Source organism: Rhizophagus irregularis, chromosome 25 (assembly GCF_026210795.1).
Source record: "Rhizophagus irregularis chromosome 25, complete sequence".
Classification (NCBI taxonomy): Eukaryota; Fungi; Glomeromycota; class Glomeromycetes; order Glomerales; family Glomeraceae; genus Rhizophagus; species Rhizophagus irregularis.
In genome coordinates, this window is record NC_089453.1 from 3,108,633 (window position 1) to 3,133,687 (window position 25,055).

Sequence of the window (25,055 nt, forward strand, 5' to 3'; positions counted from 1 at the left end):
ACAAAAAGAAAAGAATCTGAACCCAACATACAAAAAAAAAAAAAAAGAAACTGAATATTCTCACAAAAAAAATCTGCTGGCCTATGAAATTAAATATAAATAAAGAAGAAAGGGGAATAAAGAATAAACCAAAAAAAATATTTTTTTAAAAAGAGGGATAACAAAGTTAGGAAAGTTAAAAAAAAATTTTTTTTTAAAGGGAGGACGTCAAAGTTAGAAAAATAAAAATTTTTTTATAAAGAGGAAATAGAAATAGAAAGAAGAAATTTTTTTTAAAAAAAAGAAGAGTGGGAATAAAAGAAAAAATTTTTTTTTAAGGGAGTGATGAAAAAAAATTTTTTTTCAAAGGAGAGTGACGAAAAAAAAATTTTTTAAAGTGAGGTACAAAAAAAAAATTATTTTTAAAAGGGGTGACGAAGAAAGAAGAAAAATTTAGAAAAAATAACAAAAATAAGACAAGAGAAAGAGAAAGGAAAGGAAAGACAGAAAGGAAGATCGGAAGATCAAACTCATCAAAGTAAGGGTTTATATAAAAAACAAAAAACGTATCATAACAAAACAATAAACAATCATGTGATCTCGTGTTATGATACGGAATTTTTGTAAAATTATCTTCTAAAAATATTAAGTTTAAAAATTCCATATACATTCCGCATGATTAATTTTTTCCGTATACATTTCTTATACATTAGTTTTTTAAAAAAATGTTCAAAAATGAATTACTTATTAAATATACGGAATCTATAGAAACGTACATAAAATGTATACAAAACGTATCCTTTCCGTATACATATTTTTTATAGGGGGATAGATTTACGAAAATTTCTAATCTAGTTAAGTAATTGAAAGCTTAAGTATTGCCTTAAATAATATTCGAGATTCTCTTTTTGATTAATAGTAAATACTAAATGCTCTTGTTGTTCCGAATTTTGAAGTTCAAATCCAAGAAAATTTTTGTTTAAACAATTATCAATTAAAAGTTGGGAAACGATTTCGCATGATACCTGATAAAATCTGGCGTCATGTTGTTGCCGATAGTAGAAAATACATTCATTTTCGTTAGATTGAATGTTATTTTCTTTTATATGTTTATTTATTAAATATTCAACGGTATCGAGACAGATCTCCTTACAATTAACGTAATAACGACATAAATCATTCGGTGGTCGATAAAAAAAGGTGGTAGGATGGAAAAGTATATTGGTAAGTTGATAAGTTTGCGTTTTAGGATGAACGGTATCCGCAGAAGTCATGTTAAGAGTGTTTGCAGATGTAAGATTCTGTTGCGGCGAGACAGTAAAGATGTTGTAATTATTGGAGTTCGGATAAATAGCGTTAAACGGAGGTAGTTGGTTATTTTGATTCATGCTGGATCGAGTATTTTTTCTAAACAAAGGGAATTAATTAAAAAAATAAAAAGATCGTGATATTAGAAACTATTGTATAAACTGTACACTGTGAAAGAACACACTATTAAAAAATCTTACTTCACAAAATGGTTTCTTTTAATTGAACGAAAAGCTTTAAGTTGAGAAAAAAAAAGATTTCTCTTGCAATCTTTTATATAAGTTTTTGAATATTTTGGCGATCGCATACTACTTTGATCAATTTCCTAATTGAGTTGTGCTGCAATGAGCTTTGAAGGATAACCACCGTTGCAAATAGAATGAAGTTATCTTGTTTTTATATGCGTACTTTTTGAATTATACAATTGGAATACAAATTTAATAAACTGAATACATCCTTTATAAAAATATCTGCGTTACCAAAATTATAAATCACATATAGCATTTGATGATAATAATAATTCTGGTCAAATTATGACCTTGTTACATATTATGTATTGAAGTTTATGTATCATCTTTTGAATAGTGAAGAGTTAACATGTAGATGTGAAGATAAATACGTTTGGATGTTCTTTAATTTATTTGATCACATGTAATACAGAGTCACAGATCACGTAATAATGGATAGAAAAGGACAAGTTAATATTTAATTACAGCACCATATAAATAATCATTATTTATTTAATTTATTTATAATACTTTATTGCAAAAAGCATATAAATAAAATAATGTGTATAATTTTATTTACTCTTATAAAGAATTCGTCGCGGTGGTACGGTTACGCCCTGATTTGCGCCAACCATTAGTACTCCCCCTTCGTAGGGTTTCCTTAGAAAGGGTTCTCAGTCAGTCTTTCCAGACAATTTATTAAATTTTTTTTTTTATCTATTTTTTGTAAGTTTTATTGAACATTTACGCACAGTAACTTAACAAAAGTTACTTTAACCATTATAATTTATCAAATAATAGTTATTTTTTATTTTTACGTATTTTTTACTTTTGTTAATATTTAATATTTTAATTTTCGGTTAAAAGGTAAATAACATACTTAAAAAAAAAAAATTATTATTATCTTTATCTTTGAAAAAAAACAATTTCCGTCAGTTTCTACTATAAGCTTTCATTTCGGAGATTTCAAAGACTACAATTCCGATGATTAAAAGTTGGCTTAAAAAAAATTTTATTAATTGTAAGCAATTGTAAACAATTATAATATTAATAAACCTAAATAAAGCATTGTATAAATAAACTAATTTAAAGTATATAATAAATAAGATAGTTATATATTAAATACTTCATTAATTAAAAGAATATAGTATATACAATATTATAAAATTTTTATGTCATTTTCACATTTTATTTTATCCAATAGGAAATTTTTCTTTTTACCACGGTTCAGGAACAATTGCTGTGCCGTTACATATGATTTTGTGGTTCTTACAAATAAATAAATAAATAAAATCTTGGCACAAAAAAAAAAACATTCTATTGATTCTAGAAACATATAGAATACTTATTTTTAATATATATTTACGAACGATTTCGGTTATTCCGGTTATTATAAACGATATTATTTTATTTATACTTTTTTTTATTTATTTTATGAATTTCCATTGATATTCACTGCGCCAGAGAAATGTTTCATGGAATTCTTATGATCATCGAATTCATCGAATGTTCTTTAATATGCATGGAAAAATTTTTTTCATACTTATATGATCTTCATTTTGCTTTTATGAGAAATTTCCACCGAAATTCTCGGAGTGACTTTGAAGATTACTCCGATAATTTGCCATAATAATATGATTAAGTAATACAGTAAAAGCAAATAAAAGCGTTAATTAACATACAAAAATTATTATATCATATGGTCCTTTTAAATTTAAAAGGAATTTAAAATTTTTTTTTTTTTTTTTTTTTTTTTTTTTTTTTTTTTTTTTTTTTTTTTTATGTGTAGAGGATTCTTCTTTTTTTTTGTGTATACAGATACAGTGTGTGTTTAAGGGATTAATATTTTTGCCGATTTTTCTTTTCCTTTAATTTAATAAATTAATCCGACCAAATATATTCTTATTTGAGTTCATTAAACTATTTTAATAAAAAAAAAGAACCTTTCGATTTGAACATTCTTTTTTTTTTAAATAAAAAGTAACTTTCAAAAAATCCAAAAAAATAAATCCATTTTCTATACTTTTTTACTAAAATGATACACAAACTAGAGCGCATGGTTCCTTTATTAAGAATTATAAAAATTTATATTTTGTAAATTATAAATATATAATATATAATATATATTTATTATATATTTTATGAAGTATGATATATAAAATTTCGATAATAAAAAACTTTTTTAATAACGGTTAACTGCGCAAGCAATCACAAGTGATCACAAGTGATCATCACCGATAAAACGTATATATAAAGGTCCAAATTTAACAACTCAACAAACAACAATTTTTTACTCTTTTTTTTTTAACAAATATATTATATTGTACGTAATAACTCTCGTGTAAAAAAATTTACACCCTCTATACACGCATATATACTGTATATATATACTGTATATACATAAAATCAAATTGATATCAATAAATTTCTAAATTTTTTTAAATCTCTCTCTTTTTCATTTTTTTATTTGTCTTTTTTCTTTTCAACTGATAAATCAAGTCTGGAATATGTACCCAACTTATACGCAAATCCGTTCAAACATTGAAACCTTCCAAAATGATAGAATTACACCTTATTCTGATGATATTGAACGAATGGAAAATTTGACGAATTTAAATGTAAATAATTATAATATGACAGCTTCCGAGAACTTCAGTAATACTCAAGATTATAATGTACAAGCTCCAGATTATCAGCAGTCTCATTCATATATTGATGATTCTCATCTTAGAGCGAACCCCGTTTTAAACGTGAATGATTACAATGTGACAGCTCCCCAAGAACGGACCAGCTTCAATGACAGTCGAGTTTATAATGTACAAGCTCCAGTCTATCAGCGGCAGTCTCATTCATACATTAATGATTCTCATTTTAGAGAACAGATCGGCAATGGAAATTACCGAGATTACAATATGCAAACTTCAGCCTATCGGCAATCTCAATCACTCCATTATAATACCGAAAAAGTGAACCCTACCTTAAACATGAATGATAGTCCCCATAAAAAATTTTTATCCGAATATTTCCATTATTTCTCCGTGTCTTCCGTAAAAATTCCGTGAAAATGATACATTCACGGATATCCGTGTTAGCGAGATGAAAATTTCCATGATTTAAGGCTATAAATTCCATGAAAATGATACATTCACGGAAAAAACATGGAAAGATAAAACACGGATCAGATTTTTTACAGTGAGTATTTCTATAAAACGGAATTATCGGGATTATAACGTACAAACTCCATTATATCAATACGCTAATAATCCTCAATTTAATAACGGAATGGATGACGCTTTAAATATAAATGATTACACTGCTATTACCGTTGAACAGACCAGCCATAATAATTACCAAGATTATACCGTACAAGATCCAACTCATCAAATGTTTCATGAGGATAATAGTCAACCTCGCTTTTTCAGTCCAACTAATGATGATTGCGTTTACAAAGTTGAATTTGAAGAGACATCATCCGATATTGTCATAAAAATGTTAAATGATTCATTAATTAACAAAGAAAATTTACAAATTAATGAAAATGAAGTTAATTATTTTACGAAAATAAATATACAAATAGATTTTATAAAATAACATGTAAATTAGTTTCTCCTTACAGTACTATTACATCAGAACAAAAACAGAATCTATACCAATATCTTAATAATCGCTTAATAAATAAATGCTAATTTAGAAGATTTTCTTTTTTTTTCTTCGTCATTTCTCTAAGGAACAATTTTTTTTATCGATCAAATTTCCGGTTTTAAAATCCGAGAAATTTGGTCGTATATGAATATGAAATAATTATATAGAATAGATTTTCTTAAATGTATATTTTTTAATGTAACTATTATAAATATTAAATAAATATTAAAGTGTAATTAATCGATAAATATAAATATAAATAAAACATGTGATAAATTGGAAAAAAAATTTTTTATTTCCTTATTGAATTTCTTGAGAGAACTTCTTTTACATTACGTGCGTTGATCAATAATTGCTCAGGATCAGCTGTAACGTGCATCGGATAAATTTCACCCCGGCATTATTTTTATTATTTCGGTAAAGTACTCTTAAAATTTTTAAGGAACATAAATAAATTTAGTTAGGTTATTGACAAGCAGGATTTCAATTTTTAATAAATTTAAAATAAATTCTTTTGTTGTCTTACATGAAAAAAATTGTTTATCGTCATCATTTTTTGTTGACGTATATTATAATTACAATTCATTAATTGCAAACTGCTGATATTATCTTATACAATATTTGCATCTAATGAAATATTAAAGACATCTTAGATGACAAAAAATAAACAAATTATCAGTCAGGTAATAACTTCAGTCCACATAACCTATGTAAAGAGGCGGTTAATCGTTCATTCTTTTATAATCGCAAAATGATTCTCGAATTTAGGATATTATTTGTAAAGAAACATTTAAAACTTTTGAAACTTTGCCAAAATTAAAGGATTTATTTAATGTTGTAGAATATATAGAATTTATAAAAAAAACTTAAAGGAAATCTTAAGTTTAACAATACCTTTACAACTTCGACTTATATCACGTGATGCCTCAATCTATCACGTGAATGTTGTGTGGCGCGCATGAATTTTTTATTTTTCCACCGTTAAAAAATATTAATTTTTATTTAAAATCTCGGGAATAATAATAAAAACAATAAATAATAAAAACAATAGTAACAAAAATAAAATATAAAAAAATAAAACAAGTCTAAAAATAATAATAATAAATTTTCATAAACATTTGTTTCACTATTGTTGCTACAAATCGTGAGGTTCTTCACAAAATTAATTTCACAAATTATTTTCATCAATAAAATTATCTTCTTTTGGAGTCAAATAATCAAAAAGAAACTGTTTCAAATGAAACTCCAAATTTTCTTTGTGTCTATCGGAAAATTCCTGGTGTCGTTGTTGTTGTTGTTGCTGTCGATGCTCATCTTGCTTTATTTCGACACCATAAACTAATATTTAAATTTAAATACTGAAGAATAAATGAATGTGGAACCATTTCGCAGGCTATTTGGTAAATTCTTTTATCATTCGGTTGTTGAAAATAGAACACAAAAAGATCATTTGAAAAAAGATAATGAGATGAATATAAGCAATTATTTAATAATAATCGAGATACAATTTCGTCAGAAGTTTTTTCTTTACAGACGACATGATAAATTTGAAAATCGTTGCATGGTCTATAAAAGAATGAGAATTCTGACATAACAACATTTTCTTGATTAATATCAATTTTGTCATCATGTCGTTGAATAGAAGGAGATGTTACATGAGACATATTTTCATTTGATTCTTCAATAGTATCAACATTTGATAAAATATTGAAACTATCATCATCGTGAGAAGTAGGAGTTAAAGAACTTGAGTCGGTCATTTTGCGTTTATAGTGTAAGTTGTTTGAAATATGTATTATTTATCAGGATTTATTTATGATGTATATATTATATATTTCTTTTTACAGACGCTATTATGAGACGTCGTATAAATATCGTTGAGATAGATATGATTATAAAATTTATACGAATACGAATATGATATGTAAATAATCTGATTTGTAACACAAGATTTGTAACAATTTTCATTTCAAAACGAAATAAATTGGCACGTGAAATGTTAGTAAATCACTTTTATGGAAAAAATTCAAATATTAATTACTAAATTTAGCTGTATTATCTGTACTGTAACCTCGTTCACTTTGTGAATAAAAATAAACAAAAATAAATAAATTTAGCTGTATTTGGCGTTTTATTGATATTGACGTTAAAAGTTGGCGTTAAAAGTACTTGATGACGATCCTTCAATTTGAATCGTTACACACAACTCCAAACAAACATTGTTTTTTTTGCAACAGTAAGTTTAATTACAGATAAAAGAAATAGTTAAATCCAAATGTGGTTTACAAAATTTTATCAGTTTAGTAAATTTAAATTGTATTATAAGTTTTATTTTTATTTAGCATTTTATTGTTTTTATGATCATCATTATTAATTTCATGTGAGAAAGGAGCAAATTTGAATAACCTTCTTTTAGGCAAATCTCTTGGAAATTTAGTTTAAAACTAGGGTGGCGTCAGGAATCAAATTGGCACGCCTTCTAATATTTTTTCAGTTAATACTAGCAGTTACCCGTTGCTCCGCACCGGGACCAATGAGTTTGTTTAAATAGAAAATTTCAGTATTATAATGTAATACTAAGTAAATTAAAGACGGTTACAGCAGTTTTTTGTTTATAATTAGGAATTTAATATAGGTAATAATTAGTTATTAAAATTAATAAAATAATGTGTATTAATGGTAAACATCGCCTGCTGGGTCTTCGATCATGTGGCAGATTTAATATTTTTGATTGGCCAGATTGACCACATGATCGCGTCATGTTTATTTATCGAATCTAATTTTCATTATAGGTTGAGGTTCGTTTCCTCGGTTCTTTCGGTCTCGAGGTATTTTCTTTTTCTTTTTTTATTTTTATTTCTAACTTACATTCTTACACTTTGTTTCTTACTAACTCTATTTCATTATTTTTAGGTCTTTTAGTCCTTCCGGTTCTGCAATTAAGGTTAAGTTGTTTTTCACTTTACATTTCGTTTCTTATTTTTTTATGTTTCTGTTTCATATTTCGTTTTTCACTACCCTGTAAAAAAAGTCAATCCGTTTTTTATATTCCATATTTTTTCCGTAAAAGGCTCATATTTCCGGAATTAATAACCTTATATCGCGGAATATATCGAATTATTTACATTTTCCGTGAATGGATCCGTGAAAGGCTCATTTTTACGGAGTTTTTACAGAAATAACGGATAAAAATTTTTATAGGGCTAATTTTATTTCATTTTATTAGATCTATTAGTTCTTTCGGTTCTACAATTAATAAAGATATGTTTTTTATTTTTTATTTATTTTTTTTTATTTTGTTTCTATCTTATATTTCGTTTCTTACTACCTTCATTTTTTTTTACTTTATGGTTTATTTTTTACTTGGTTTCCTATCATTACTTTTTGCTACCTAACCTCCTATTATGATCACTTTTTTATTTTTTGTCTCTCATCATTTTTCACCTCTTATTACTTCTCATTATTTCATTCTTTTCGTCTCCCATTATTTTCTATTACATCTTGTCATTTTCCATTATTTCCTTTACTTTCCTGTTTACTTCCCATCATTTCTTTTTGTCTTATCACTCCTTTTCATCTCCATCACTCCTCTTCATCTTCCATCACTTCTTTTTGTCCCCATCACTCCTTTTCGTCTTCCATTACCCCTCTTCATCTTCTCATTATTCCTCTTCATCTTCCCATCGCTCCTTTTCATCTCCCATCACTCCTCTTCATCTTGCCATCACTCCTCTTCATCTCCCATCATATCCTATTTTTCTTTTTTGTTCCTATCCCTTCTCATTACTCTTTTTACTCCCTTTCATCTTCTATTACTTTTCAGTTTTCATTGTTTCACTGTTATTTCATTTTTTTATTAGCATCTTTTTTCTTGATCATTGTAATTTACTTTTCTTTTATTTGTATCAGTGTATCACTTCATTAAAAAATAAATACAGTGATTTTTTTCTTTAAAATCGTAAATGTGTGATTTAAATTTTAATAATAGCAATTAAAATTTCATTAGATAAGATTATTTTGGATAAATATGTTTGCAAAAAAAATTTTAAAATATCTTTGCGATAAAATTTTTAAGTTTAGCCGATAAAATTAACCAAGTTGAAAAAATCAGCCGTCAGCCGATTTAAGCATTATATATTGTACATCATGTGACATATTTAAAAAAAACTCAGGTGACAATCGCCCAGGCGACGTTTAGCAATTCCCAATCATATTTACAATAATGTACAGTAGCTATTTATATTAATGATTTGACGTTTAAGTGTAGAATGAATTCGGATTAATTAAGGAATTGTGAAAAAATAATTATCAATAAAAATTGATTAAACTTTTTAGAAGTATTTTCGAAAAAACTTTAATATTTATGAAAATACTACAAATATTTTTATATTATTATTAATTAATTATAAATTTTATAATTATTTTCTTATTATTATTTTATATTACGTCAATCTTAAACTCATAACCAACTTAGGAAAAATATTTGAATTAAATGTATTAGAATCTGTTCATTTCATTTATTATTATTCTTTTTGATATTCATTTTACTCATTTTACTCGATAAATTATTAATTTAACTAAACCATTTGAATTAAAATCTATATTCAAAAATTTGGTGATTATTTAGATTTTAGAGAATTTCGGATATGGATTTGGTTATAATAATCTATTTATTAAATCATCAATTTCTTCAATTAATTAATTATAAATATTGTAAAAATATCAATTTTTTTTTATCCAGCGTTCAATTTAATTGAAAATCCTAATCATCTTTCTATCAACGTCGGTCAATCCTCCTGATTTTTTTTTAAAAAAAATAATAATTTTGTAAATATATTTAATACAATATTTTATTTCTTTATTTAATAGTAAAAAAAAAATCAAAAAAAAATTGAGGAAAAGTAAAGGATAAAGAAAGAAATCGGTTTAAAAAAGGGAAATTTCCGAAAAAAAAGGTACCGAAAAAAATTTCTGAAAAAAAAAGGACAATAATTCGGGTTAAAAAGAGTGAAAAAAAAAATTTTTTTAAAAAAATAACAATACGATCTAAAAAAAAAGATCGAAAAAAAATTAATATAAAAAAAATCGGTCTTAAAAGACCGAAACAATAGGATTATTTTTTCAGTTTGGGAAAAAAAAATTAAACCTAAACGGAAAAAGAATGAGAAAAAGCAAATTTCTCATTTTGAAAAGAGATGAAAAAAAAAATCGGACAAAAAAAAATTAATAATCAAAAAAAAAAAAAAAAAATTCTAAGATAAAGTTTCATTAACTGAAATTGGATTAGTTGATTGGAATGCACATGGATCGAATATAAATAGATCAGGCGGAGGCGCCCTCATGTTATCTTCTTGACCAGCTTATTGTATAATATATTATGCGGGTCAAGAAAGTAAGTGGTACAGGGTCAAGAAAAGAATTTTTGCGGCGGAGGCATGTCACGGGTTTTAATTATGCATGGGATTTCAAGTTATGCAATTCAAACTATTTATACATGCTAGTCTAAACGTTACGGTTACACATTGCTTTATTATCAATTGTCAGCAACATTTCCCTTTCATTAACATTAAGTTTGATACTCTTAAATAAATTATCATCATCTTGTACTTCTTTAAGATCAAATTTTTGATGTAATTATATTTATATCATGTAAAAAAAATATTTTTTTATAGATGTGCCAATTCTATATCATTTGTCCGATTTTTTTAACTTTAAATGGGAAAATTTGATTACATAATCATTAACATTTGAAATCCCATTTTTTTTTTTTATTTAACTGATAATGGTAAAAGAATATAATCTTTTTTTTAAATTAAAAAAAGTAAAAAACAATTTATTTTATTGATATTATTTTATGATAATAAATTTTTTTTTTCGATAGCTTTCATAGTACTTTTTTTTTTATCATATTAAATAAATTATTAATAAATAATCAATTTAACATTTTGTTACGTACATGATTACATACATGATCGTCATTTTTTTCAATATATATTAACCTGCCATCCGTAGAGAAGCTAACTGCGGATTCAATACTTGAAGCTTGAAGCTTGAAGCTTATACTTAACCTACACTTAATATAAAAATGCTGGAAAAGTTTAAGCTATATTTGGGCAATCAAACTAACCATATATTGAATTTCATGGTTAGTACGATCAACAAAATTATTAATATAATGCTACGATTAAAGCTAGACACATTATACAGGCTTTTCGGCATTCTTATCTCCAAGCTAACTAATGATAACATAACTACTCTTTTGGATTTTTTTATAGGGATTGGTAAATAGATAGGTATTAACCAGGAGTGTGGAGTTTTTTTTTTTTATTTTTATTTTTTTTCATTTTAAGATTTGATATTTTTTTTTAAACAATAAATTTAATTTAATATTTTTTTAAATAAAAGATAATTTTTTTTAATTTTTTTTTTTGGATCATACCGTCACGCGTTTATATTTATTTATAAAAAAATACAAATGCAATATATTCAAACAAAAATATACTAAACACTAACTCCTTTACTAACATACCCTCTCTAACATACCCTCTCCATCTTCCCTAGTTGAGAGATTGAAATAGAATAATGATGTCATTCAGTTTAAGAATGATGATACAATTAAAGAAAAGTTTTTCATTAAACTTTCCTAACGCCATTTTCCTTTATATAGTGATCTGCTGCATATAATTAATATATTGCACGAGTCTAAGCACGAGTCTATCTTATGTTTGTACGATACATGATTTCAGCCTACATATCTTATCCCTTAAAGTGTTTTGCAGCTAAATTTGGCTGCGATTTACCATTGCTCATGTGCCGATCTAAACTATAATACAATGAAATTCCATGGAATCCTCTGCGGAAATCCTGAAAATTCCGCGGAATTTAGAACAATAGCTATCATTTAAGGGATATTTAATCAAAAGTTTTTTTTTTTAATTTTATTTTATTTTATTGGTTTTACGTTCTTATAGAAGAGAAGCCATATGGAAAATAATACATTGTCATTTACATTCCATATTCTTTTGCCAGAGAACATTGAAAGAAATGGACAACCTGTAATTCTTGGCGATGTAAAAGAATTAGGATCCTGGAAAAATCCTATCGTAAAACTTCGTCAACCATTTCCTCAAAATCTAACATATTGGAAATCCGATCCAGTTACCATTTCGGTATCAAATTTTGAAAAAATCCAATATAAGTATGCTATTCATACGTCTAAATCTATGTTATTTGGAGGAGAAGAAAAAATTGAATTTGAAGGAATTGATTCTCAAGACAATCGCACGTTGAATATTGAAATAAATGATCAATTTGATATATGGAAAATGCATGGATTTGCTTTTGTAGACTATATTTATGATTCTATCGAGGCTAATAACTTTAAAGACAAAGTTGTGGAATATCAACGTTTATTAACTTTTCACAATGATCTAACGATACGCGCTTCAAATCCAAAATTTATTATCAATCAAATTAATAATGACCTTAAAGAAAAACGGTTATTCTTATGTATTCTCTTAGGGTATTATGTTTCAAAAAGAGAGGTTTCTCCTCGTGAATTGCCAAAGAATTTCCCATCTAACTTATTGCTTAATGCACTTGAGAATTATAAGCAAGAAATTTTACCTTTAGGCACTAAAGATCAAATGTATACTGCTATCATAACTTTAATCAAGCATAATGCTTTTCAGATGAAATTTGATTGGCTCATTATTTTTAAAATTATGATTGAAGTTGATCCCAATTGTACTTTTATTAAGCATTTAAAAGCTTTAAAATATTCTGATGAAAATTTAGCAAAATTTATTGAAAGATGTAAAATCATTAAAATTTATACTGAGAATATTAAATTAGAATCTTACGTTGTAATCGCAAAGGTAAATTTTGGATTAAAAATTTTTTTGAATTCTGATTTAATTTGATTTTAATTACCCATTTTTTAAATTTTTAGTGGTTAATCCAATTATGTTACGATATTGACTCTCTTTTAAAAATTTGGAATGATGTTCTTATTCATAACGACGAAATTGATTATAGTCTTTTTGAGTGTTTTATTGGACAAATTAGTGATGCTGTTGCCTTAGAATTCTACTTTAGAAGCCTTTCAAAAGATTATCAAGACCGTGTTTCAGGAATTGTCCCAAATCAAGTTATATCTTTACTTTTAAGTCCAAATAAAAAGTGGACATATGAAAATATCGATGCTATTAAAAAATTACTTCACGATAATAATCTGGATTGGCACAAAGATAAAGTTATTCAATCATTGGAGCTAATATCTCAGTCACATACTTTGGAATTATTAAAAATATTTCCTGAAATTTTAGACGATTGGTTCCGTAGTGATTTTTCAGATACCAAAGAGAAAAAGATACCAAAAATTTGTGTAATTTGGTTTAAAAATCTTCTCTCCAAACTCGATACAAGCACAAGTAATAAAAACGAGAGCAATTTTATTTTTTTGGTATTTCAACAATTAGATCTTATGTATCCTTTGCTTAATCAAAGAATTAATATTTGGCGAGATTTAACAGCAATTGCCATAGATAGAGTGAAGAATTGTTCAGAAGATCGAATCTTTGCTGCAACAAAATTAATAGTACAAATAAAGCAAGATGATGTTAAGAAACTATTTGTAGAGATTGTAAAGGACATATTTAATAAGTCTGCTCTACAAACTCATAATCAGTTTTTAAATAAGATACGCATTATTTGCGATTGCGAAACCAGGCCTCTAGACGTTCCAAATATGTAAGTTATTTGTAATAATTTTTCTCCTAAATATTTGTAATGTTTTAATTTTTTTTATTGTTTGTTAATAAATCATTAGGATGAGCGAAGATATTTTATATCATATTATGAATAGATTAGAAAGCCAATCGACTGTATCCAGCTCTTCAGATCATTATTTGAATATTGTAAAGATTAGTAAATTTTGGAATATCATATTACGCGCTACTGGAAGCGTCGCAAAACTTAACTCAAATCCATTTGTTAAAAATATTAAAACGTCAATTAACGAACTTGCTGGATTCCTTCTTGAAAAAACTATTGATGTCCAATTATTGCGACAAATTTTGAAATATGATGACGAATATCTATTTCGACATTTTGATGCGGCTGTTGATAAGAAGAAAGCATTGGGAGACGTAATCATTTCTTGAGATGAAATTGCAAAACTTAGAAAGATATGTAATAATTATCAAAATCAACTCGATGTACTTTCCAAATTTTATAACGGATTTTGTCCAAACGATAAAGTAACAGATGTAGCTGATTATATTCGAGATTTAAAACAACATTTGCAAAATTCAGATAAAACAAAGGTGAAACAAGTGCTCTTATCAGATCATTGGGCATTCCATGAGAAAACTATGGACAGTGCAAGAAATTGCTACAAATTTAATCGATCTCAAGCTTTTCGAAATATCTTCGATTTTTGTATTAAGGAAGACGCTGCTGCAATAAACGTAGAATACATAGCACAAAATTTAATTCCAATCGTTTTTGAAAAGTATAATGCTATGTGTAAACAACTTAAGGATTGGGAAAAGCTGAAATGTTCAGAAACATCTTTGCTTTGGAAAAATGTCACAGATGTTAATTCAGAGCTTGATTTGATGGAAGACTATAAAATTTCCAAAAGTCAAATATTTGTGCAGACCCTTGATTATCTTACAAAAATTCCTCATTGGATCCAACGACTTGAAGAGCTAGAAAGTGTCGTGGAAATGGAATTCTTCAAAGTACCACATGATGAAGATGATTGGCTATCAAAATCAATTGGTATTTTAAAAGATGATTCCGTGAAACTTAGCACCTTGAATAATTTTTTCGATTATCTTGATAAGAATCTTTCTAATGTCAATCAAGATTGTTGGAAATTGATAAAAGAGCTATCAAGCGCTAAAGAATTTTTGAGTTTCTTAAAGAAAATTGCCGAGCATAATATTAAAAATCTGTTTATTGGTGTGGATGACTATTCGGATGAAGGATTGATCCAAGAGGATACTGTTTCCTCTCTCATTCAAGTTGGGCAATATTTATTACCTTTTATGAAGATTAATTATTGGGAAGGTATTACTGGTTTTTTAGCTTCGTTATCAGATGTTGTGAACAAGAATCCTACGTTAGGAAAAAAGATTGCGTTATGTAATAGTAGCAATATGGCATTGCAAAATATGTACAATAATATTCAAAACAGTGAAGAAGTAACTAGAGAGAAAATCAAAAATGCTGTACTTAATGGAACCTTTACATTTACACGTGACCGAAAAGAAGACAAGTGTTTAGTTTCTTTACAATATCCCTCTAAATCTAATGTGAAATATAATCTAAACGAAATTTTAGATTTACGTGGACAGGCTCTTTTGATTGCAAAACCAAAAAATACAAACAACAAAGAGGCAGAAATGTCCAAAGATGTTATGGATAAATTTGTTGCCCAAGTCGATATTGCACAAGAAATAATTAATATAGTATCCATGTTGATACAAATGGGACATTTTGGTTATAGAAAGTTTGAAAATAAATTACAAGGAACGGATAATATGAGAGATTACCTGAAATTTTTAAAGGAAGAACTTAAAAATTGGTGAGTGTTTTTTAATTTTTTTTATCATTATTGCTTTCTTGTAAGAAATTAACGAGTTTTGGTTTTACAAATTTATAGGCAAAATATAGTAGATCGTGCACAACAAAGATGTTTTTATTTAACGTTCTTCCCCGCTTGTCACATTTTAGCATTCTATGATTATTTTACATCAGAAAAATTAGATAAGGGTAATGAAGAAGAATGCAAAATATTGATTAGATTCGTAAACAGTAAAGCACAATTACCATCAACTCGTAGAGATATGCAAAAAATTTTACGTGAATCCAAAAATTATCTTGAAATTCTTACCGAAATTGGAAATGAATTAGAAAGAATTTTTAGAAACGTTCCAAAACAATCTCGTAAACCTAAAGCTGCTGGGCAACGCGTAATGTCAGATCTAGTTAGAAAGGGCGAAATATTCGTCGCTTCTTATACTGACAAAACACGAGTTCCAAATATTATCATGTCATTATATGCTAATCATGGATATTACCCCGAACCGTGGCAACTCTTGATATGTACTTCCTCAACTACAATGGAAGAACTAACTATTTTTATTAAAAGAAGTTTTTATGCATCAAAAAATGGATATGAAATTCACTTATTTTGTATTGTAAATTTGGAATTATTGGAAATTGAATTACAATATAATTTAGCTAACCAAATTAGATCAATGCAAGATCAAAAGGACTATCTTTTAGCACTCATTTTCTGCAGAGAAAATGGAGTCCATCATCGTATTTTAGATCAATTCTCTTCAGATGTTAAGGAAACTAATGGATTAAATAATGATTCAATGAGAGGAATTTATAGAGAATTGTGTCAGAATGTCATACGCGTTTCTTCTGATTTATCAGGACAGGGCAAAACTGAATGGATTAAAGAATATAGTTTCAGAAAAAAGAAAGTTCCTCGTAGCTTTTTAATAAGCGATGATACGCAGTTTGGCAGGCTTGTACGTCAATTCAAAGAATGTAAACTCCGACCTGTTGAAAGTCTGCATATCAATATAGTATCAGCTAACTATCCTGGAGACGTTAATATGTTTTTATTTAAGTTATTAACTTTGGGTATGGTTTCTACAAATGTTGATATAGCTTGTCTGCCTCCATCAGAAACACCCACACATATATTTATCGAAATAGCTTCAACTACAGAACAGAATCTACTTAATTCTCTTCCTATGGCAGGATATTTATTGTTTAATCATATATCTTGGAATATTAAGAATTTGAAAGCCTCTCAAGAAATCAATAGTCCAATTCAGATTACTTGTCATTATTTAAATTTATTGGATCGTAATAATATAGATTCAAAAGAGATCCTCTTCCGGACAGATAAAGCAATTAAAGATCCATTACCAGTAGAACGTTGTCAAAATCTTATTGAAAAATACTTCTTTAATAAAGGCAACAAAGATACTTCTTCATTTAGATTTGTTGAAATATTTATTAATGTACTCGCAGATCAATTAGTTCGATTTTCATCAAATCAATTCTTTACTGTAGATAATCTCAAATTAATGGTAAAAGAAACTAACATTAGAAATCTTATATTAAGAACCTTAATAGATGTTTCAAAAGATTTTGCAACCATATCTATTAGAACAAAAGAGGCACAACTAGAATCTACAAGTGCTATAGATGCTGATGATGGAAACGCTCGTCTTGGTAAAATTGTTCAATGGGACGACTTAAATCATCTTATAGTATTTTTCAATTCTCAAATTCCTGATATAATATCAGCTTTATATCGTGACAGAAATAAAGTTCATAAAAATATAAAGACTTTGTTAAAAAGTCAAGTAATTGGTAAACAAACGAAATGGGAATTAGATGATTATAATTCGATGTCTTCAAAAGCTCTTTTATTAAAGTTAGAATATTTGGAACGAAGATCAGATCTTCCTGAATATGCTTTATCTGGTGATAACTTAATAAAGATGGTCTTAATTCTTTTAAGAGCACGTGCAAACATTCCGGTCATAGTTTGTGGTGAAGTAGGATGTGGCAAGGTGAATATGTTATTTTTCATTATATATGTTACTTTTTCAAAAAAATAAAAATAATTATTAAAATTTTGTTTCTTTTATAGACAAGTTTGATCTCTTATCTGGCCTTGATGATTGAAGTTCAATTCCAGGCACTTTTCCTTCACGCCAGAATCAATGAAAAAGCTATTGTGATGTTCATGAATGATTCTTTAGAAAAAGCAGAAAAAGGCGAGATTTGGTTATTTTTTGATGAAATTAATACTTGCAATTATATAGGTTTACTCGCTGATTTAATATCCCATCGAATGTTTAATGGGAAGCCAATACACCCAAATATTCGTTTATTCGCTGCTTGCAATCCATACCGTCTTCATGCGAAAGCTCAAAGTGAAGCCGGTTTGACAAATAGAGTTAAAAAATTCGAAGAATGGAGTCATCTTGTTTATCAGGTCAAACCACTTCCTGACCAAATTTTAGATTATGTTTGGGACTACGGTATTCTGAAACCAGATGATGAATACAGATATATTCAAATAATGGTTGAAAAAGAATTAAAAACTTTAGCACACCCTGTATTTGCAGAACTTTTATTTGCTTCTCAAGAATTCATTCGTAAGGTTGAGGAACGATATAGTGTGAGCTTACGTGATGTTAAACGAGCTATAAAATTAGTGAAATTCTTTAATAATTCTCTTCAAGATCGTCCAGTTTGGAAGAAAGAACATACATATCCACCACCTGGTAATCCAACAATAAGGATTAGGTCTTATGTTCTGGCACTTAGTCTTTGTTATCATTTTCGTTTATATGATCAAAATTTATGCAAACAATATCGTAGTGAAATGGGGCAAATATTACAAAATCACAAAGAGTATATAGGGGAGCATATGTTTTCCAAAATTATTCGCGAAGAACAAAAAGATTATATTAACAGGATGCAATGTCCACCTAATACGGCATATAACGAAGCTTTATTAGAAAATGTTTTGGTCATTATCGTATGCATTTTGACAAAAATCCCTCTGTTTCTTATAGAAGCATCGGGCTCTTCAAAATCTTTAGCAGTTCGTCTTATAAGTTCGAATTTACGTGGTTCTGATTCAAGTGATATGTATTTTAGAAAATTAGCACAAGTTTACTTAATTCCACATCAAGGCTCTTCATCTTCAACTTCTGAAGGTATTATAAAAGTTTTTGAGAAGGCAAATAAATTTCAGAAGACAACTTCCAAACAATTTCCTGTTGCTAGTGTTGTTTTACTTGATGAAGGTAATTTTATTATTTTCTTATGGTCTTTTTACATTATTAAGTTGTTCATATCATTTATTATTCTTTTTATAGTTGGGTTGGCTGAAACAAGTCCTTTCAATCCATTAAAAGTACTTCACTCTTTGCTTGAACCAAGTTATCCAGATACAGGGCCAACTGTTTCAGTGATAGGAATATTTAATTGGCGCTTAGACATCAGTAAAAGTAGTCGTGCATTACTTGTTCAAAGGTACAATTTTTTTAAAAAATTTGATATTTATATAGTAATTTCACAATTTTACAACTTATTTATAATTTTCTTATATCCTCTATACAGACCACAATTTAATTTGAATGATTTAGTCGATACTGCCGAACGTTTATTAAATACTAGAGTTATTGGACAAAGATTAGTTTTAGAACCTTTAGCTAAAGCATATGAAAAAAATGGTCAAACTTTGTCTAACTTTCACGGCCTTCGTGATTATTATGCATTGGTGAAGCGTCTTTCATTAAACGAAATGACTCCGGGGAATGTTCAAATGGCACTAGCTCGTAATTTTGGAGGAACCGAGAATCATGTCAAATTATGTAATCAATATTTTGGAAACGTTCTAAAGATGTTTAATAATCATAAGCCATGGATATATGAACAAATTCCAGTCGGACAATTAATTGATTCAAATTTAAATGATTCTGATGCACGCCATTTAATGGTTATCAGTAAAAGTGATTCAATTGTAAATTTGCTGACTTATCAGTTAAGGAGGAGAGATTTGGATCCTGTTATAATTCTAGGATCACAATTTCCTGACGATCAAGAAGATTACTATTATAGTGTTTTGAGGAGAATCATGGTTAAAAATTTAATTTTCAACTCAAAGAATTTTTTTTCCTAGTTTAATATGCTTATTTATATTAAAAGTCAATATATCATTTTAGATGTGCGTTGAAGCAGGCAGACCATTAATTTTAACAGATTTAGAAACAATTTATGGTAATTATTCTATTTGCTATCATAGAGATTCTAATAATCAAGTAAATAAAAAATTTTTTTTCTATTTCAATAGGGAGTCTTTACGATTTATGGGATCAAAATTATATTGTGGTGGGAAATAAAGATAATGTCAAATACTTTACGAGAGTTGCACTTGGTGCATATTCCAACCCTATGCTGTAAGTAAAATTATGAAATTTATCATTCATATTTTATTATTACAAAACATTTTAAATAATAATAAATTTTTAGTTACGTTTCTCCGAATTTTAAATGTATTCTTGTTATGGATGAGACTAAATTGGCTTTGGCTAATCCTCCACTTCTTAATCGATTTGAAAAACAAAGAATGTCGATTAATGACTTACTTGATGATAAGCAAAAATTACTTGTTGAATATTTAGACAATTGGACAAATCAAATTACAACTTTGGTTAAGGCTAATTCAGTGACTGGTTTACATAATAGATTCACCAAAGAGGATTTATTCATTGGATTTGATAAAGATGAAACTTTACAAAGTTTAATGTTTTACATTACAAAGAATAACCTTGAAGCTAATGATAATGAGATTTTAGAAAAATGTAAAGAATCATTAATTGCAATAGCTTCTGCTGATGGGATTATAAGAGCAGAATTATCAATTTTAGAACAAGATGAAGTTGATCGGTGGAAACATGTTTATTTCAATCAAAATCATAATTGCCTTTCCAATTATTTTGACGCTTTATTTGGTCTGTTTGATCCCGAAGGACAATTAGTAATTATAAATACATTTTCTAAGATTTACACAGATTTCAAATCTAGTTTGCAAGATTATTTGAGATATCAAGCGCATAACTTGTCAATCATTAAGACCGAAGTTCAAATATCAAAAATAGTAAAAGATTTCTTTTTTGAATCAATGGATCAAGTTTTAATCCTTCAGTGTGATATTAATACTATTAATATTAAATGTGTCAAATTAGCGAAGTATATTATTGAACAGTTTCGAAGCGAATTTTTGGCCAAAAAAGAAGCATATGAAATAAATATGCCTATTAAGCATGCATGTATAATATTTCATATTCGACGAGATTATGAATCAAATTTAATAAAATCCAATTTCATTTGTGGCTGGAAACAAATTACTATTGAAACGTTAAAATCACAAGAGGCACCGTTAATGGATTTTTTGGATAAGCCTTTATATGAAATAATTAACTCTGAATTTTTTGAAAAAATAGTTGGTTCAACAAAGCCATTTGAAAAAATATTGAAAGATGAATTATTATGGTGCTTATCATGTATAAAATATCAACATTCCAATGTAAATTATATCAGGTATGTTAACTTTATGTCTCACTAAAGTAGATTATTTATAATATTACTAATTTATTGTATAAATTTCATTTTTGTAGTACGTTGAGTAATCAAATTTTAAGCAATTTGATTTTTGTAAATTGTATTAAAACTAAAACTTTTGAATGGGTTTTAGAAAATTGCAAAAATTGGCAATATGAAGTAGTTTTAGATAAAACGTATTTATCAAAATTTACTTGCTTATCACTGGCTTTACAAGATTATATAAGAATAATTATTAAACAGACTGTTGCTAAAATTATATATTCACTCGAAAATTTATCAGCATTAACTACATTTTTCAATTATAACAATAAGGAATCTAAAATAAAAACTGAATTATCCGATTTATGGAAACATTTCTTTATGGATAATACAACAATCAATATTAATAACTTATGTGAACCGAAACCTTCTATATATAAAATATCACACTTAATGATTAATGATCTTGAATTTCCTTTTTCATACTATTTCTTGGATCAAATTAACTTCTATAAAAAGTTATATTATGAAGAACTGGATATTTTAAAACAAGTTTTAGAAAATGATGATGGATTAATTGAAAATCATCTTGACGATTTTAAAAACAATTTGATTTCTATATATCCGAACTTTGAATATTTGCAAAAATATTCGGAGTTGTATTATAATGATTTTATTAAAATTAATTTATCAATTTATTCAACGAAATTGGATTTTATTTTAAGACATTTAATTGGAACTGAAGATAAAATTGTAAACCCATTTATTCTTCATATTTATTGGTGGAAATATGCTGCAGAAATTTTAATTCAATTAAAATTGGTTGAAACATTTCCAGATCTTATTACAAAGGCTCAGAATGATTTTATTGTATATGGTAAACTTGATCGATTTCTTTTCAATGAATCAATTAACTTGATTTTAAAAAATATATGTGATGATAAACCATGGAAACAAGATATGGATTTCATTTCATCCATATATTATAAAATCAATGATTCAAAGAATTTTTCAAACTTGCACTTATTATTTATATGTAATGATTTATTAAAAATTAATACAACTCCACTAGAAAAAGTCAAAGAAATTATTAATTTAGGAAAATCCACCAAAAACAAAGAAATTATTACAACTGAAATTATCAATTTAGTATTTAGTAATTTAGACAATAACAATAATGAAATTCCTATTACATCATTTATTAAAAGAAGCCTTAACCTTATTTCTTTGGAATCAGAAATTCGTTTAACTCTTTACAAACATATATTTTCACAATATTCTTTCAAACTAATGAATAATGGTATAATTGAAAAAATATTTACTACTGAAATCCAACAAAACAAACAAATATTTTTCATATTAATTAAGAATTCTAAAAAAGCTTTACAATTTTCAATTAGATTGAAAACTATTAATGATAATATTAATGACATCAACTCAAATATGGCTTGGTCTTGCTGTGAAATAATTCAATCAATTTTCAATCAATTTGAATTAAGTGAATTGTTACCTTATTTTAAGAATTCAATTGAATCATTTACAAATCAAGAAGATTTGCTTTTGCAACAAATAACTTCAATTGCATTTTTAAAAGAATTTATAAATAAATACTGGAAGAATTACTTTCAAAAAGATAATTCTTTATCTAAGTCATTAATTAAAGAAATTAATAATGTTATGAAAATCAGTGTTAATCTATTTATGCATTCAATACGATCTTATTTTATGCTAATTTTATATCAGCAAAGTTCTTTTGATATAAAGCAACTCGAAATATTAAAGAAAGAGTTTACATTTTTTGAAAATTTCACAAATATAGAGTCAATTACAAATATGGAAATGTATTTTCCTCCTAAACTTTGGAAATCAATCATAAAAGTGAATTTTAAAGATTTTCATACATATTATAATAATAATTTGGATAAATATCCTTTACTTTCAGTATTTTTTAAACATAATAAGAACTTAAATTTCATTAAACATCTTCGTCCAATTATTAGATTTGTAAAAATTTTAAGCTTTAAGCTTGAATATCATTTAACTAAAAAAACAGCTCAAATCATGACATTTCATGAATTTATTAAAAAAGAATCTGCAGATGATAATGAATATGTCAATTTAAAATCTTTATTTGAAGAATTTGCTATTAGTTGGAATTATATTATTAGCCATATTGATCAATATCAATCTGAAGAATTACTTAATAAGCCACATATGAATCTTGAACTTCCTGTAATTTTTGGATTAGTTGAGCAAAAAAATAATGGAATTTACTTATGTGCAATTTTAGACTTTTTAATTAAATTGCACAATGAATTTTTAGATGATATTATAAATATTCCAATTGAAGAATGTAAAAGCCTTAACTTTATAAAGAATTTGTCTTGGAATTATTTAAATTCTAAAATGTATTTTATTATATCTACGGTAGCACAAGCACAAGATGATAATTTTATTAATTATGAGTGGAATGATAAGATTTTAAAGTATAATCAAAGAAATATGGGTATAAAGGGAAATGTAAACTTTATATTTGATTTACAAAAAATCGAAATGAAATTAGCAAGAAAATTAGTTCTTGATAAAGTTTATTTTAAAATGGAAAATAATCAATTTTATTTAAAAAACTTTTCATTCAAATATGAATTATTTCATAACTCTCCAAAAATTCTTTTTGATATTAAAAAAGTATTACAACAAGTACCTATCCCGGGAGATAAAATTCTAATGATATTGACATTCTTTCAGCAATCAAATTCTTCAATAATTTTAAATAGTTCAACAAATTTAGTTAATCTATCTGATTTACTTTTTCTTTTTGAAATAATGCTCTGTTTTATTAAAGAATTATCAATTCAAAATAATAATATGCTTATTTTAGATTTTGTTGACCAATGGTTGAAATTAGCAAGATATAATATAGCATCTATAGATATACTTAAAGAGTTTTCTTTAAAACATATTATTGCATATTATGTATTAATTGAAGAACAAGTTGCTAATTCAATAATTCACAATATAGATGATAAATTTAAAATTCAATTAGTGCAGCAAATGAAGGATTCAATCAATAAGGCTGTGAGTTATAATAGTCAAAATCAACAACTTATTCCTGCTAGGGCATTGGTTCTTGCTTTGAAAAGATTTATTTATAGATTTTTATTAGTTAATTCTAATATTGAAAATCAGAATTTAAATACATATATTTTGGATTTCACTTTAGATTTATGGACTGATGATATTAAACAAGAATTGATTAAAAAATTGTTTCCTACTTGTTTATTAGTATCTCATGCTTATAATGCTTACACATTTATTGTTAATGAAATTGAGGTATGTATTTAACAGATTTATATTGAGTTTATTTTTAAAATAATTATTTTTAATATTTTATTAATTATTACAATGAAGGGAGAAGGAAATAATGAAAGTTTTGCATCGGCATATTCATTAACTGCAAGAAAAAATTTGATTAAAAAATTTAAGAAGTTTACAAGTTAAACAGTACTTTTACTACCTCTTATCAAATTTATTACTTTTGTATATATATATTCGTTGTATTAATTATATTTAAATAAAGTTTAATACACAGTGAAATTCGATAAACCGGATCTGTCGGTTCCACTAAAAATATTTGGTTTATCAGGATATCCGGTTTAGCGAAAAAATTTTGATATATTAAAAATCTATTATACTGAATTTTTATAAAATTTTCATGCTAATAAAACTAATATACAC

The 25,055-nt window shown here is 26.5% G+C and overlaps 4 protein-coding genes across 4 annotated transcripts; 2 read left to right on the forward strand and 2 right to left on the reverse strand.

Moving 5' to 3' along the window:
* Window positions 1-830: 830 nt before the first annotated feature.
* OCT59_017097 (uncharacterized protein) lies at window positions 831-1,367 on the reverse strand (the record flags this gene model as incomplete). The annotated part of the gene is made up of 1 exon (XM_025327275.1): window positions 831-1,367. The coding sequence occupies one exon, from the start codon at window positions 1,365-1,367 to the stop codon at window positions 831-833; it is 537 nt and encodes a 178-aa protein (XP_025172083.1).
* A 2,654-nt stretch (window positions 1,368-4,021) lies between these two features.
* On the forward strand, window positions 4,022-5,105 carry OCT59_017098 (uncharacterized protein; the record flags this gene model as incomplete). Its single annotated transcript, XM_025333470.2, has 2 exons — window positions 4,022-4,508; window positions 4,708-5,105. The coding sequence occupies 2 exons, from the start codon at window positions 4,022-4,024 to the stop codon at window positions 5,103-5,105; spliced, it is 885 nt and encodes a 294-aa protein (XP_025172084.2).
* A 1,219-nt stretch (window positions 5,106-6,324) lies between these two features.
* OCT59_017099 (uncharacterized protein) lies at window positions 6,325-6,916 on the reverse strand (the record flags this gene model as incomplete). Its single annotated transcript, XM_066146135.1, has 2 exons — window positions 6,325-6,494; window positions 6,688-6,916. 2 exons carry the CDS (start codon window positions 6,914-6,916, stop codon window positions 6,325-6,327), a joined length of 399 nt encoding a protein of 132 aa, XP_066003858.1.
* Window positions 6,917-12,139: 5,223 nt separating this feature from the next.
* OCT59_017100 (uncharacterized protein) lies at window positions 12,140-24,818 on the forward strand (the record flags this gene model as incomplete). The annotated part of the gene is made up of 14 exons (XM_066146136.1): window positions 12,140-12,563; window positions 12,891-13,033; window positions 13,108-13,907; window positions 13,987-14,278; window positions 14,345-15,750; window positions 15,829-17,767; window positions 17,848-19,015; window positions 19,088-19,244; window positions 19,332-19,851; window positions 19,937-19,991; window positions 20,065-20,170; window positions 20,244-21,314; window positions 21,392-24,650; window positions 24,729-24,818. The coding sequence occupies 14 exons, from the start codon at window positions 12,140-12,142 to the stop codon at window positions 24,816-24,818; spliced, it is 11,430 nt and encodes a 3,809-aa protein (XP_066003859.1).
* Between the last annotated feature and the right edge of the window lie 237 nt (window positions 24,819-25,055).